Below are 14839 nucleotides of genomic sequence, written 5' to 3' on the forward strand. Positions count from 1 at the left end.
TCCTTTAGGATCACAACATCCGGGTGAGTGCTGTGCGGGCTGCACGGTGTGCACTCGGCGCTTTATACACTAGTCCGCTGTGTCCAGCTGGGGATGAGCGTCATGGGGGATGTCCGTGTGTGTCGGAGGGGCAGTAATAGCAGGTCTCTGCTCACCCCTGTGATGCGGCTATGGATGCCCAGCTCTGTGGAGGACATGGCGGCCCTCTGCGGCAGCGGCTTTCTCCCAGTAACCGCTCGGGGTAATGCTGATACCTGGGAATACTGTTTTGACTCTGGTCGAATTGCAAAAATCCCCAAAACAAGTATCTATTATGCTAATGAACCTGAAGATGCCCAGTGGGCGGTGCCAGGCCGGTGCTGTACCTGTCATCGCTTTTGTGCCGTCAGCCCCATCGATACCTTGGTCCCCCATGAGCTGTTCCCCTCTCCAGCAGTGGTGTACGCTGAGCCGCTCAGGATTTCATGGGCAGGAGGCCAACTCTGGAGCCATCAGTCTGCGCCATGGGGAAGGACTAGTGACCCGGAGCAGCGCTCCTTGCTGACTGACATGAGGGATAAATGTGTTTTCTAGCAACGCTGAGCCCACCGGCCCCGGGGAAGGTTTGCTCTCGCGGCTGAGCCCACCGACCCCGGGGAAGGTTTGCTCTCGCGGCTGAGCCCACCGGCCCCGGGGAAGGTTTGCTCTCGCGGCTGAGCCCACCGACCCCGGGGAAGGTTTGCTCTCGCGGCTGAGCCCACCGGCCCCGGGGAAGGTTTGCTCTCGCGGCTGAGCCCACCGGCCCCGGGGAAGGTTTGCTCTCGCGGCTGAGCCCACCGGCCCCGGGGAAGGTTTGCTCTCGCGGCTGAGCCCACCGGCCCCGGGGAAGGTTTGCTCTCGCGGCTGAGCCCACCGGCCCCGGGGAAGGTTTGCTCTCGCGGCTGAGCCCACCGGCCCCGGGGAAGGTTTGCTCTCGCGGCTGAGCCCACCGGCCCCGGGGAAGGTTTGCTCTCGCGGCTGAGCCCACCGGCCCCGGGGAAGGTTTGCTCTCGCGGCTGAGCCCACCGGCCCCGGGGAAGGTTTGCTCTCGCGGCTGAGCCCACCGGCCCCGGGGAAGGTTTGCTCTCGCGGCTGAGCCCACCGGCCCCGGGGAAGGTTTGCTCTCGCGGCTGAGCCCACCGGCCCCGGGGAAGGTTTGCTCTCGCGGCTGAGCCCACCGGCCCCGGGGAAGGTTTGCTCTCGCGGCTGAGCCCACCGGCCCCGGGGAAGGTTTGCTCTCGCGGCTGAGCCCACCGGCCCCGGGGAAGGTTTGCTCTCGCGGCTGAGCCCACCGGCCCCGGGGAAGGTTTGCTCTCGCGGCTGAGCCCACCGGCCCCGGGGAAGGTTTGCTCTCGCGGCTGAGCCCACCGGCCCCGGGGAAGGTTTGCTCTCGCGGCTGAGCCCACCGGTTTCGGGGAAGGTTTGTTCTCGCGGCTGAGCCCACCGACCCCGGGGAAGGTTTGCTCTCGCGGCTGAGCCCACCGGCCCCGGGGAAGGTTTGTTCTCGCGGCTGAGCTCACCGACTTCGGGGAAGGTTTGCTCTCGCGGCTGAGCCCACCGGCTCCGGGGAAGGTTTGCTCTCGCGGCTGAGCCCACCGGCTCCGGGGAAAGTTTGCTCTCGCGGCTGAGCCCACCGGCTCCGGGGAAGGTTTGCTCTCGCGGCTGAGCCCACCGGCTCCGGGGAAGGTTTGCTCTCGCGGCTGAGCCCACCTCCTCCGGGGAAGGTTTGCTCTCGCGGCTGAGCCCACCGGCTCTGGGGAAGGTTTGCTTTCCCGGCAGAGCCCACCGGCTTCAGGGAGGGTTTGCTCTCACATGCTGTCTTTAGAGGCGATGTTCACTTTATTATCACAGACATGTTGTGGATATGGTTTTGTGGCACTTTCTAATATGGAAGTATTATTATTATAGCACCATTTATTCCATGGCGCTTTACATGTGAGGAGGGGTATACATAATAAACAAGCACAGTAGTATAATTATACAAGTCACGACTGGTGCAGGAGGAGAGAGGACCCTGCCCGTGAGGGCTCACAGTCTACAAAGGTATTCCAGGTTCTCCTAGTGCTGCCTTCCTTGGACATCTAGGGGTTGTCCACCACTTCACGCCCCATCTTAATTATTCAGGACCCCAATTATAATAAAAACAGATACCTCCTGCAGTTACTCTGATCCCTGAGGGTAACATGACATGATTGTGTCACCTGATTGCTGCAGCCAATGAGCAGCTCTGACAAACTAGTAAAAAGCTGCAGCCAGCCAGTGGTGGCTCATCGGCTGCATCAATCACGTGACACAACGCTGTTGGGGGTCACCCTGTTGAAATATTGCTGGAGCGGCGCTGCTGCCGGAGGGGAGGACACACCGATCTCATTGTAATTGAAGTCCTGCATTGATTAAGCTGCAGATGCCCAGAAGCGCACAACCCTGTGAAGTCTTTTTCTATTGGAGGACGCTGATGGCCCTGTCAGGTCACGTGCTTCTCTATCAGGTGCTATTTCATAAAATCCCCTCCACTATGCTGTAACATCAGAATGCTGCGGATTGAATGCTGCGGATTGAACGCTGCGGCTCCACGCAGCGTTCAATCCGCAGCTATTCCGGATGTAATACGGCCCGTGGACACATACCCTAAGACCGGTGTCACACTTGCGCATCAATACCCGACACTCGGGCCCGGAGCGTTCATCTGCATAGAAATACATGCAGCCTCACACTCCAGTGCCGGATGTTAATGCGAGAGACTCGCACTGCACTCGCAAGTGTGACACTGGTCTCAGGCCGAAGTCACACTAGAGAAGAATACGGTCGAGTGCTATCGGATAGCACTCGGACCAGTGTTAATCTATGGGACAGCTCACATCATCAGTTTTGTTTTTTATCGGCAGTATTATACGTGCAAGTAGAATAGCAGCATGCTGCGATTTTCACCGTATATCGCCCGAGACTCGCCAATGAAAGTCTATGGGTGCAAGAAAAACTTGTACACCACACGGACCATCAGTGTGACTTGCGAGGAAATACGCACCGCTGTCCGGCAATTCAGTGCGGTGTACCGTAAAAGCACACTGACGGGTTAAAATGAAATCAATAAAATAAATGTCTACACATAGTATAGGTGTGTGTGTGTGTATATATATTTCATAGAGAGTTAGGTAGCAGAATAGCCAATAATTCAATTGTCGGCTTCTGTAAAATTATTACAGAACCCAACAGGATATGAGATGTGGTTTATATACAGTAAACCATTGCATATCCGTTAGATTTATATACGTCCCTCACTAATAATGTTAGTAGTATGTGTGTGAAATTTTGGAGCTGTAGGTGTTAAATTAAAGGATTCACGGAAAAAACTGGCGTGGGTTCCCGTGCAATTTTCTCCGCCAGAGAGGGAAAGCAGGTGACTGAGGGCAGATATTCTCCCCCTGAAGAAGGCGTTTTACTGCCGAAACGTGCATAGGGACAGGTTGGCTCCACAGCATACTCACGGTTTGTACTTTACCTCACATAAATTTTGATGTATTTTCACTGCATTTTATTTTTCACATTTCTATTTTTTATAGTTACCTCACTATCATATATTTTTCATTGTTGTAATCCTTTTCTTGAGGGATTTGCTGATTTGTTACCCTGTAGTGTCACCTTCTGGCCAACTTTGGTATTTGACGTTTTATATTTTATATATTTTTTGTCATTCAATAAAATTCTACATTTTTATGATTAATTTTTAGTATTTGTGTTCATTGTGCAACTTTTAGTTTATATGATTTCAGATATTAATACCCTAGAGAAGGACCATGGTTATTGCCTCCCCCCCCCCCCCCAGCTAAAAACATCTGCCCCCATCCACCCCAGAAAAGACGCATTTGTAAGGTGCGCCTATTCTGGCACTTAGCCTCTCTCTTCACATTGCCCTGTAGCGGTGGCATATGGAGTAATAAGGGGTTAATGTCACCTTGCTATTGTAAGGGGACATTAAGCCTGGTTAATAATGGAGAGGTGTCAATAAGATACCTCCCCATTAATCCAGTAGTATGAATGGGTTAAAAAAATACACACACACATTAAGAATAAAGTCTTTTAATGAAATAATTAAACACACAGGTTTACCAACTTTATTAGGCCGGCGTCACACTCGGCGTAAGACAATACGGTCCGTATTTTACGGCCGTAATACGGCCGAAATACGGTGAAATGTTCCCAAAATAGTGATCCGTAGTCAGGGTGTGTCAGCGTATTTTGCGCATGGCATCCTCCGTATGTAATCCGTATGGCATCCGTACTGCGAGATTTTCGCGCAGGCTTGCAAAACCGACATCTAATGGATTTATGTGCTCAAATGTTCGGGAAAACATATATACAGTATATATATATATATATATATATATATATATATATATGTCATTGAGACACATATATATATATTCTGTATTTAGATTTCATTCAGCGCGATATGTGTTAAAAGCCGGTAATTCAATTGCCGGCTTCTCATTTCTCCTGCACAAACCCGACAGGATATGAGACATGGTTTACATACAGTAAACCATCTCATATCCCCATTTTTTTTGCATATTCCACACTACTAATGTTAGTAGTGTGTATGTGCAAAATTTCAGCGCTGTAGCTGCTGAAATAAAGGGTTAAATGGCGGAAAAAATTGGCGTGGGCTCCCGCGCAATTTTCTCCGCCAGAATGGTAAAGCCAGTGACTGAGGGCAGATATTAATAGCCAGGAGAGGGTCCTTGGTTATTGGCCCCCCCGTGGCTAAAAACATCTGCCCCCAGCCACCCCAGAAAAGGCACATCTGGAAGATGCGCCTATTCTGGCACTTGGCCACTCTCTTCCCACTCCCTGTAGCGGTGGGATATGGGGTAATGAAGGGTTAATGCCACCTTGCTATTGGAAGGTGACATTAAGCCAGATTAATAAAGGAGAGGCGTCAATTATGACACCTATCCATTATTAATCCAATTGTAGGAAAGGGTTAAAAAACACACACACACATGATTTAAAAGTATTTTAATGAAAAAAACACAGCGGTTGTTGTAATAATTTATTGTACTCTCAGTCCATCAGGAACACCCTCGCTTGGAATAATAATAAACGCACAAGATACATACCTTCTGCTGTCAGATCAGGTCCCACGAAGTAATCCATCTGAAGGGGTTAACTAATATTACAGGCAGAGCTGCGATAAACCGCTCGCTCTGCCTGTAATCCCCGGGTGCTGAAAGGAAAGCAGTGATCTATACTTACATTCAGTTGCGGTGATGCGCCCCTGCTGGATGTTCTCATGAACTGCAGCCTGGGAACTTTTTCCCACGCTACAGGTCATATGAGGACATCCACCAGGGGGCGCATCACCGCGACTGAAGGTAACTATAGGTCATTGACCTACATTTCCTTCAGTCGCGGTGATGCGCCCCCTGGTGGATGTCCTCATATGACCTGTAGCGTGGGAAAAAGTTCCCAGGCTGCAGTTCATGAGAACATCCAGCAGGGGCGCATCACCGCAACTGAATGTAAGTATAGATCACTGCTTTCCTTTCTGCACCCGGGGATTACAGGCAGAGCGAGTGGATTATCGCAGCTCTGCCTGTAATATTAGTTAACCCCTTCAGATGGATTACTTCGTGGGACCTGATCTGACAGCAGAAGGTATGTATCTTGTGCGTTTATTATTTTTCCAAGCGAGGGTGTTCCTGATGGACTGAGAGTACAATAAATTATTACAACAACCGCTGTGTTTTTTTCATTAAAATACTTTTAAATCATGTGTGTGTGTGTTTTTTAACCCTTTCCTACAATTGGATTAATAATGGATAGGTGTCATAATTGACGCCTCTCCATTATTAATCTGGCTTAATGTCACCTTCCAATAGCAAGGTGGCATTAACCCTTCATTACCCCATATCCCACCGCTACAGGGAGTGGGAAGAGAGTGGCCAAGTGCCAGAATTGGCGCATCTTCCAGATGTGCCTTTTCTGGGGTGGCTGGGGGCAGATGTTTTTAGCCACGGGGGGGGCCAATAACCATGGACCCTCTCCTGGCTATTAATATCTGCCCTCAGTCACTGGCTTTACCACTCTGGCGGAGAAAATTGCGCGGGAGCCCACGCCAATTTTTTCCGCCATTTAACCCTTTATTTTAGCAGCTACAGCGCTGAAATTTTGCACATACACACTACTAACATTAGTAATGTGGAATATGCAAAAAAAAAGGGGATATGAGATGGTTTACTGTATGTAAACCATGTCTCATATCCTGTCGGGTTTGTGCAGGAGAAATTAAAAGCCGGCAATTGAATTACCGACTTTTCACTAACACCGCTGCGTATTTCTCGCAAGTCACACTGCTGGTCAGTGTGGAATCCGTATTTTTCACGCCCCCATAGACTTTCATTGGCGATTTTTTTGCGCAGTACGCTGACAAACGCAGCATGCTGCGATTTTGTACGGCCGTAGAACGCCGTATAATACTGAACCGTAATATACGGCTGATAGGAGCAGCCCCATTGAGAATAATTGTGCCGTATGTTATGCGAGTTTTACGGACGTAGTTTCTGCGCTCTTACGTCCGTAAAACTCGCCAGTGTGACGCCGGCCTTACACTTTCAATCCAATCGAGCCCTTGTTCTCCTGTAAAAAAAAAAAAAAATCCAAAATAATAAAGCAACAATATCCCATACCTCTCTAGGTTATTAATATCTGCCCTCAGTCACTGGCTTTCGCTCTGTGGCGGAGAAAATTGCGCTGGAGCCCACGCCAGTTTTTTCCCTGAAGTAATCCTTTAATTTAACCCCTACAGCTCCCAAATTTTACACACACGCATGCACTACTAATATTATTAGTGAGGGACACATAAAAATCTAACGGATATGCAATGATTTACTGTATGTAAACCATGTCTCATATCCTGTCGGGTTCGGTAATGATTTTACAGAATCCAACAATTGAATTATCGGCTATTTTGCTATCTAGCTCTGTATGAAATATAAAGATATACCGTATATACTCGAGTATAAGCCGAGATTTTCAGCCCATTTTTGTAGGCTGAACGTGCCCCTCTCTGTTTATACTCGAGTCGTCCCAGGGGGTCGGTAGGGGAGGGGGAGCGGCAGGAGCCAGCAGCTGTCACATCATACTCGCCCACTCCTCGTGCGATCGCTGCAAGTCCTCCCTGCATCACTCTGTTGTCCCGGCACAGCAGCTCTTCCTGTGTTCAGTGGTCATGTGGTACCGCTCATTAAAGTAATGAATATGGACGCGTTTCCATTCCCATAGGCGTGGAGTGCATATTCATTACTTTAATGAGCGGTACCATGTGACGGCTCAGCACTGGAAGGAGCTGCTGGCCCGGGATGACGGAGAAGCAGGGACGTGCCAGGAGGGAGTGAGTAGGACTGGGGGAGGGTGAGCCATGCAATGTTCCCCCGCCACACTCAGTCTTCCGCGTCCTCTGGCTGTGACGTTCAGGTCAGAGGGCGTGATTACATGTTTAGTGTGTGCCCTATGCCTGAACAGTCACTGCAGAGACCCGGAAGACACAGCGGCGCGCGGCGGTGGAACGTGGACAGGTGAATATCGCAAATGCCAGGGGCCTGAGCCAGCGGCGACATCGACACCTCACCCCCATAGCGCGCACTCGGCGGCCAGCAATGAGAGGGGAGTATGTTGTTTTTTTTGTTTTTTTTTAATCGCAGCAGCTTGTGGGGCATATTATTCTATGGAGTATCTTATGGGGCCATCATTAACCTTTATGCAGTATTATATGGGGCATATTTTAATTTGGAGCATCTTATGGGGCCATCATTAACCTTTATGCAGCATTATATGGGGCATATTTTAATTTGGAGCATCTTATGGGGCCCATCATTAACCTTTATGGAGCGTTATATGGGGCATATTTTGTATGGAGCATCTTATGGGGCATCATTATCCGTTCTCACTCCCTCTGGATGTATGTAATTTATCTGAAAGAGGGGAGAGTGAAGTGGCCGCGGATTGGCTGCAGGGATTGTGTGACCTAATAATGTCACACAAGCCCCAGGAGAGCCAGCGCTGACACCACTGGCACAGTGTCCAGAGCGGAGCATAGCTGGTTTTATTTTACAAGGGGAGAACATAGGGGTTGGGGAAGGGTTATCAGAGTAGTGGACAAGCCCTTTCAGAGGATCTGTTTGTATTTGACAGTAAAATCCCGTAGAGCTGTGAATGCTGCTTATGAAAAGACCCTATAAGCCTCACTGTGTTTTTAAGTAATGTGGTTGTATTACAGGCATCTAAAATGTCCCACAGAAGGAAAGAAGACCGCAGGCGTCGGAGTGAGGAGGATGAGTCTGTGACACCCGGGAGCAGCAGTAGTCGCCACCATCATAGTGACAGAAAACGGAGACGGAGCAGCAGCAGTGGTGGCACCCATACCTCACAGGAGATCCAGAAGATCAAGCATGTTGAGATCTTGTAGGTTGAGGGCATTCAGTGACAGGTCTCCTAACCTGAACTCCACAGCCTCATAGACATGAGACTGTTAAATTTGAGTCAGGAGACCCGCGAATGCCGGACATGTGACACCAATCGTCAGTTAGTAAGACATCATTTTGCAGTTAACTGAATGTAAGGCCACGTTCACACTAGCAGTATTTGGTCAGTATTTTACCTCAGTATTTGTAAGCCAAAACCAGGAGAGGAACAGTCAGAGGAAAAGTATAATAGAAACACGTCACCTGTTCCGCATTTATCACCCACTCCTGGTTTTGGCTTACAAATACTGAGGTAAAATACTGACCATATACTGCTAGTGTGAATGTGGGCTAAGTAATGAAAATAAAGACCAGTCCGGTACAGCTGCAGGCAACTGCTTCCCTCCCCTACTACTAAGTTGTTGATATTTTGTGAAAGACCTCATTCATTTTACCATTCAGTATACTGGAAAACGGGACAAAAAAGTTTTGTTTTTGCAGCCTTTAACCCCTTCCCGACATGCCCCGTACTAATACGGCGCATGTCGTGTCTTCCCCTTTGATGTGGGCTCCGGCGCTGAGCCCACATCAAAGTCGCGACATGTCAGCTGTTTTGTACAGCTGACATGTGCGCGCAATAGCGGCAGGTGGAATTGCGATCCACCTGCCGCTATTAACCAGTTAAATGCCGCTGTCAAAAGCTGACAGCGGCATTTAACTGCCGCTTCCACCCTGTGGTCGGCGCTCATAGCAAGCCTGCAATTCAGCTATATAGGAGCGATCTGATGATCGCTTATATGTAGCAGAGCCAATCAGGCTGTGCCAGCTTCTAGCCTCCCATGGAGGCTATTGAAGCATGGCAAAAGTAAAAAAAAAAATGTTTTAAAAAATATGAAAAAAATAAAAAAAATATAAAAGTTTAAATCACCCCCCTTTCGCCCCATCCAAAATAAAACAATTAAAAAAAATTTCAAACCTACACATATTTGGTATTGCCGCGTTCAGAATCGCCCGATCTATCAATAAAAAAAAAAAAAGCATTAACCTGATCGCTAAATGGCGTAGCGAGAAAAAAATTAGAAACGCCAGAATTACGTTTTTTTGGTCGCCACGACATTGCATTAAAATGCAATAACGGGCGATCAAAAGAATGTATCTGCACAAAAGTGGTATTAAAAACGTCAGCTCGGCACGCAAAAAATAAGCCCTCACCCGACCCCAGATCACGAAAAATGGAGACGCTATGGGTATCGGAAAATGGCGCAATTTTTTTTTTTTTAAGCAAAGTTTGGAATTTTTTTTCACCACTTAGATAAAATATAACCTAGACATGTTTAGTGTTTATGAACTCGTAATTGCCTGGAGAATCATAATATCTGGTCAGTTTTAGCATTTAGTGAACATAGCAAAAAAGCCAAACAAAAAACAATTGTGGGTTTGCACTTTTTTGCAATTTCACCACACTTGGAATTTTTTTCCCATTTTCTAGTACACGGCATGGTAAAACCAATGGTGTCGTTCAAAATTACAACTCGTCCCGCAAAAAAATAAGCCCTCACATGGCCATATTGATGGAAAAATAAAAAAGTTATGGCTCTGGGAAGGAGGGGAGCGAAAAACGCAAAAAACGAAAAAGGGCCGCGGCGAGAGAGAGAGAGAGATATGGTTGGTTGGTTGGTTGGTTTCGTGTTCCGGTCCGGAACCCGACTTTACAGTAGAATCGGCCGATTTCATGCGATCTGACTTTCGAGAAGGTCGGGTTTCACAAAACCCAACCAACTCGATCCTAAAAAAGCAAAAGTCGCTCAACCCTAGTCTTGAGGTGTAAATCAGATAAGAATTAGATATGTCATTTGGGGTTAATATAGTCTTCGGGACCAACTCCATTTGCTTACATTTTACTGTACCTGTTAGTGTTTGCTCTGCACAGCTTTTGTAGCAGTTATTGCTGTTTAGCCAGCGTGTATGTGACGCTGGCAGTTTCTACTGTTTCCCTGCAGATGTTCATACTTGATGTTTCTTGTCTTTGTTTTTAGCTATGAGAAACCTCCACCAGGACTAATTAAGGTGATTTCTGTTTTTGTAAATATATGTGTAATCTAGCAGGCACACCATAGCCTATACCCTACTTCAAATGCACAGTTTGTATAGTATCATTATCGCAACGAACGTTGCACTCCCCTGCCCATACAACATCCATGTTATGCATTAGATCACATTCATACTGCAATTTACCAATCGTGTCATGTTTTATACATAGCACATCCTGCTACTTGCCCATAGGCTATGTTCACAGTCCGGATTTGCTCTAGCCAAATAAACCATGGATTCTTGAGATAATCTGCAGCTGAAAATCAGATTTCTACTGCAGTTTTTCACGCAAACTACATTCAATCTTGGTTTATTATAACTAATCCACGGCTTTTCACCAAAGAATATGTGTCAATAATGAAAAGGCTTCGGATTATAAAATGTGCAGACATTATTCTGTGTATTTTTTTTTTTCTAGACCTACAGTACAGACCAAAAGTTTGGACACACCTTCTCATTTAAAGATTTTTCTGTATTTTCGTGACTATGAAAATTGTACATTCACACTGAAGCCATCAAAACTATGAATTAACACATGTGGAATTATATACTTAACAAAAAAGTGTGAAACAGCTGAAATTATGTCTTATATTCTAGGTTCTTCAAAGTAGCCACCTTTTGCTTTGATGACTGCTTTGCACACTCTTGGCATTCTCTTGATGAGCTTCAAGAGGTAGTCACCGGGAATGTTCTTCCAACAATCTTGAAGGAGTTCCCAGAGATACTTAGTAGAGTTGAGCGAAACAGATCGGACAAATTCAAAAATCGCCGACTTTCGGCAAAGTTGGGTTTCATGAAACCCGACCCGATCCTAGTGTGGGATCGGCCATGTCGTCGGCGATCTGCGCGCAAAAGTAGCGTTTCGTATGACACTTTCAGCGCCATTTTTCAGCCAATGAAGGAGGAGGCAAAGTGTGGGCAGCGTGATGACATAGGTCTCAGTCCCCACTATCTTAGAGAAGGGCATGACAGTGATTGGCTTGCTTTCTGCTGCGTCACAGGGGCTATAAAGGGGCGAGCACGCCGACCGCCATCTTATTTCTGCCGATCTTAGCATAGGGAGAGGTTGCAGCAGCTTCATCAGAAGAAGGGATATAGTTAGAGAGGGAAGATTAACCCCCAAACCGCTTGTGCTGTAGCGATTTCCACTGTCCAACACCACCTTTGTTTTGCAGGGACAGTGGAGGCTATATCTTTGTGCATCAGCTCTGTAGCTTATTAGGCTGCCTTGTAAGGCTCCCTGACAGCTGCATTGCTGTTTGCACTGCTGCTGTGCAAACCAACTGCTTTTTTAAAAGCAAAAATCCTGTTGCTCCTTTCTGCACAGTTATCTTGTTTATTTGTCCACACTTTTTTGTGTGCAGCAGTCCTTTTTATTGCTGCCATACTTGTCCTGAGATCATTGTAGGGAAATTGAAATTGTACTACATTCCTTGTATTTTTTCATATATCTTTCTGCCACTTACATTGTGTTGTGTTATACACTGGGCCTGAGTTTTGGTTCAGTCTCCCAAAAAAAAAGTGAGATTCAAATTCTCATAAAGTGGATATACTTCAGTCCTGTTAGTTTGTCGTATATCATATCGTATATCAGCCAGCCACTTTCTGCCACTTACAATTGTGTTGTTTTCTGCATAGGGCCTGAGTTTTGGTTCAGTCTCTCTCAAAAAAAGGAAGATTTAAATTCTTAACAAGTTTATATGCACCTTCTACCTTGTTTTACAGTACCATATAACGGTTGTTATTTTGGTTAGATTTTCAAAAAAATGAGGAAGTCTGGTGGAAGAGCCCGTGGGCGGTGGTTGCCAGCTGGTACTGATGGTGCAGCAACTGGTGGGAGTGGCAAAAGCACAATAGCACCTAAGGCTGGAGGTGTTGAGCCAGTGTCATCGTCTGGCTACACAAGGCCTCGAAGGCTCCCTTATCTGGGAGTAGGAAAACAGCTTTTAAAGCCGGAGCAGCAGGAAAAAGTTTTGGCTTTCCTTGCTGACTCAGCCTTTAGCTCTTCCGCCTCCTCTTCAGAAAGTTCCAAATATAAAAGCAGCGAGTCGTCAGTGGATGCTCCCGGTCAGGAACAAGACGTTTCCTTGTGTCCTTCACCCAAACCGAAAGTGAAGGATGCTTCAGGCGACACTACAGGTTACTCCATGGAGCTCTTTACACATACCGTGCCTGGGTTAGAAGGGGAAATTGTTTACTGCCCATTACAAGATGAATCGGACATGGAGTGCACTGATGCACAGCCACAGCTAGATTATTATGCTGTTCCATTGACTTAGATCACTACATTGCCCTCGCAGTGTACTGAGCCAGAATCTGACCCTGATGAGACTATAGTGCCCCGTCCTGAACGCTATAGCTCCTTACACGGTGACACAGAGGAAGGTGCACATGACATTGAAGAGGAGGTGATAGATGACCCAGTTGTTGACCCAGATTGGCAGCCATTGGGAGAAAAGGGTGCCGCTGACAGTAGCTCAGAAGCGGAGGAGGATGATCCGCAGCAGCCATCTACATCGCAACAGCTGTCATCTGGCAGGCCCGTATCAGGCCAAAAACGCGTGACAAAAACAGTTTTAGGACAGCGTGACCCTCCGGTGGAAGTAGCACAGCGTGCAATGCCTGAAAAGGTATTCCATAGTAGGAAGAGTGTAGTGTGCCAATTTTTTAACCAAGATCCGAATGATCAGTCAAAAGTTATCTGTAAGAAATGCTCAAAGACCTTTAGCAGAGGGAAGAATCTTCAAAATTTAAATACAACGTGCATGCTTAGACATTTAACCAGCATTCACTTGCAAGCCTGGACTAACTACCAAACGTCACGTACCGTTGGTGCACCTGCTCAGAATGAAGGTAGTCAGCAACGCTACATTGCTTCCCTCACTGTAAGCCCACCGGTTAGGACACCACCAGCAGCAAATGTGGAGGTATCGTTGCAAGGCCAAAGCAGTCAGGGAATCACAAGGTTATTGGTAGGAAACACTGTATGTAGGCCAACATCAAGAATACCATCACCAACCCTCTCTCAATCCGCCATGTCCACCACCAACACCGCTAGTTCCACCATATGCAGCTCTCCAGTCCAGCTCACCCTACTAGAGACTCTCGTTAGGAAAAGAAAGTACTCATCCGCGTACACAGGGTTTGAATGCCCACATTGCTATAGTAATCTTGTTAGAGATGATGCCCTACCGGTTGGTTGAAAGCGAAGCTTTCAAAGACCTGATGGCCTACACAGTACCACGCTATGACCTACCCAGTCGGCACTTCTTTGCGAGAGAAGCCATCCCAGCCCTCCACCAGCATGTCAAAGACCGCATTGTCCATGCACTGAGGCAATCAGTCAGTGGAAAGGTGCACCTCACAACAGATGCATGGACCAGTAGACATGGCCAGGGACGTTACATGTCCATCACGGTGCACTGGGTAAATGTGGTGGATGCAGGGTCCACAGGGGACAGTCATAGTGGGACAGTTCTGCCTAGCCCACGGTCTAGGAAACAGTTGGCTGTAGGCGTTCCCCACCCCTCCTCCTCCTCCTGAAGCAAAAGCTCGTCCACAGAGCGCAGTCGCACAACCACTCCATCCGCAGCTGCTAGTGTTGCACACGAGGTGTCCCATTATGGAACAGCTAGTGGTAAGCGTCAGCAGGCTGTGTTACAAATTAAGTGTTTGGGCGACAACAGACACACTGTGGAAGTACTGGCTGAGTACTTGCAGCAACAAACTCAGTCATGGCTGGGCAGTGTACATCTTGAGGCAGGCAAGGTAGTCAGTGATAACGGAAGGAATTTTATGGCTGCCATAGCCCCTTCAGAACTGAAACGCATACCTTGCCTGGCTCACACCTTGAACCTGGTGGTGCAGTGCTTCCTCAAAAATTATCCGGAGTTACCAGCCCTGCTCCTGAAGGTGCGAAGACTTTGCTCGCACATCCGCCGGTCGCCCGTACACTCCAGCCATATGCTGAACCATCAGCGATCACTGAATCTTCCCCAGCACCGCCTAATAATCGACGTTGCAACAAGGTGGAACTGCACATGGTTCAGAGGCTGTGCGAACAGAGGCGTGCTGTAATTAATTTGTGGGAGGATACACATACACGGGCAGGCACTTGGATGGCAGACATGGAGTTGTCTGGTGTGCAGTGGTCGAAGCTACAAGACCTCTGTCAAGTCCTTCAGTGTTTTGAGGAATGCACACGGCTGGTAAGTGCAGACAACGCCATCATAAGCATGAGCATCCCACTAATGCGTCTGCTGATGCAAAGT

At 47.7% G+C, this 14839-nt stretch overlaps 1 protein-coding gene across 1 annotated transcript in view; it reads left to right on the forward strand.

The window, feature by feature from the left end:
- RP9 (RP9 pre-mRNA splicing factor) overlaps nt 1-14839 on the forward strand; it is a 206610-nt gene that overhangs the window by 169502 nt on the left and 22269 nt on the right. The window contains exons 5-6 of the mRNA XM_077269293.1: nt 8294-8478; nt 10514-10544. Of these exons, the coding sequence (XP_077125408.1) occupies nt 8294-8478; nt 10514-10544 (216 nt within the window). The remainder of the gene's footprint in view (nt 1-8293; nt 8479-10513; nt 10545-14839) is intronic.

This window comes from Ranitomeya variabilis, chromosome 6, assembly GCF_051348905.1.
Source record: "Ranitomeya variabilis isolate aRanVar5 chromosome 6, aRanVar5.hap1, whole genome shotgun sequence".
NCBI classification, from domain to species: domain Eukaryota; kingdom Metazoa; phylum Chordata; class Amphibia; order Anura; family Dendrobatidae; genus Ranitomeya; species Ranitomeya variabilis.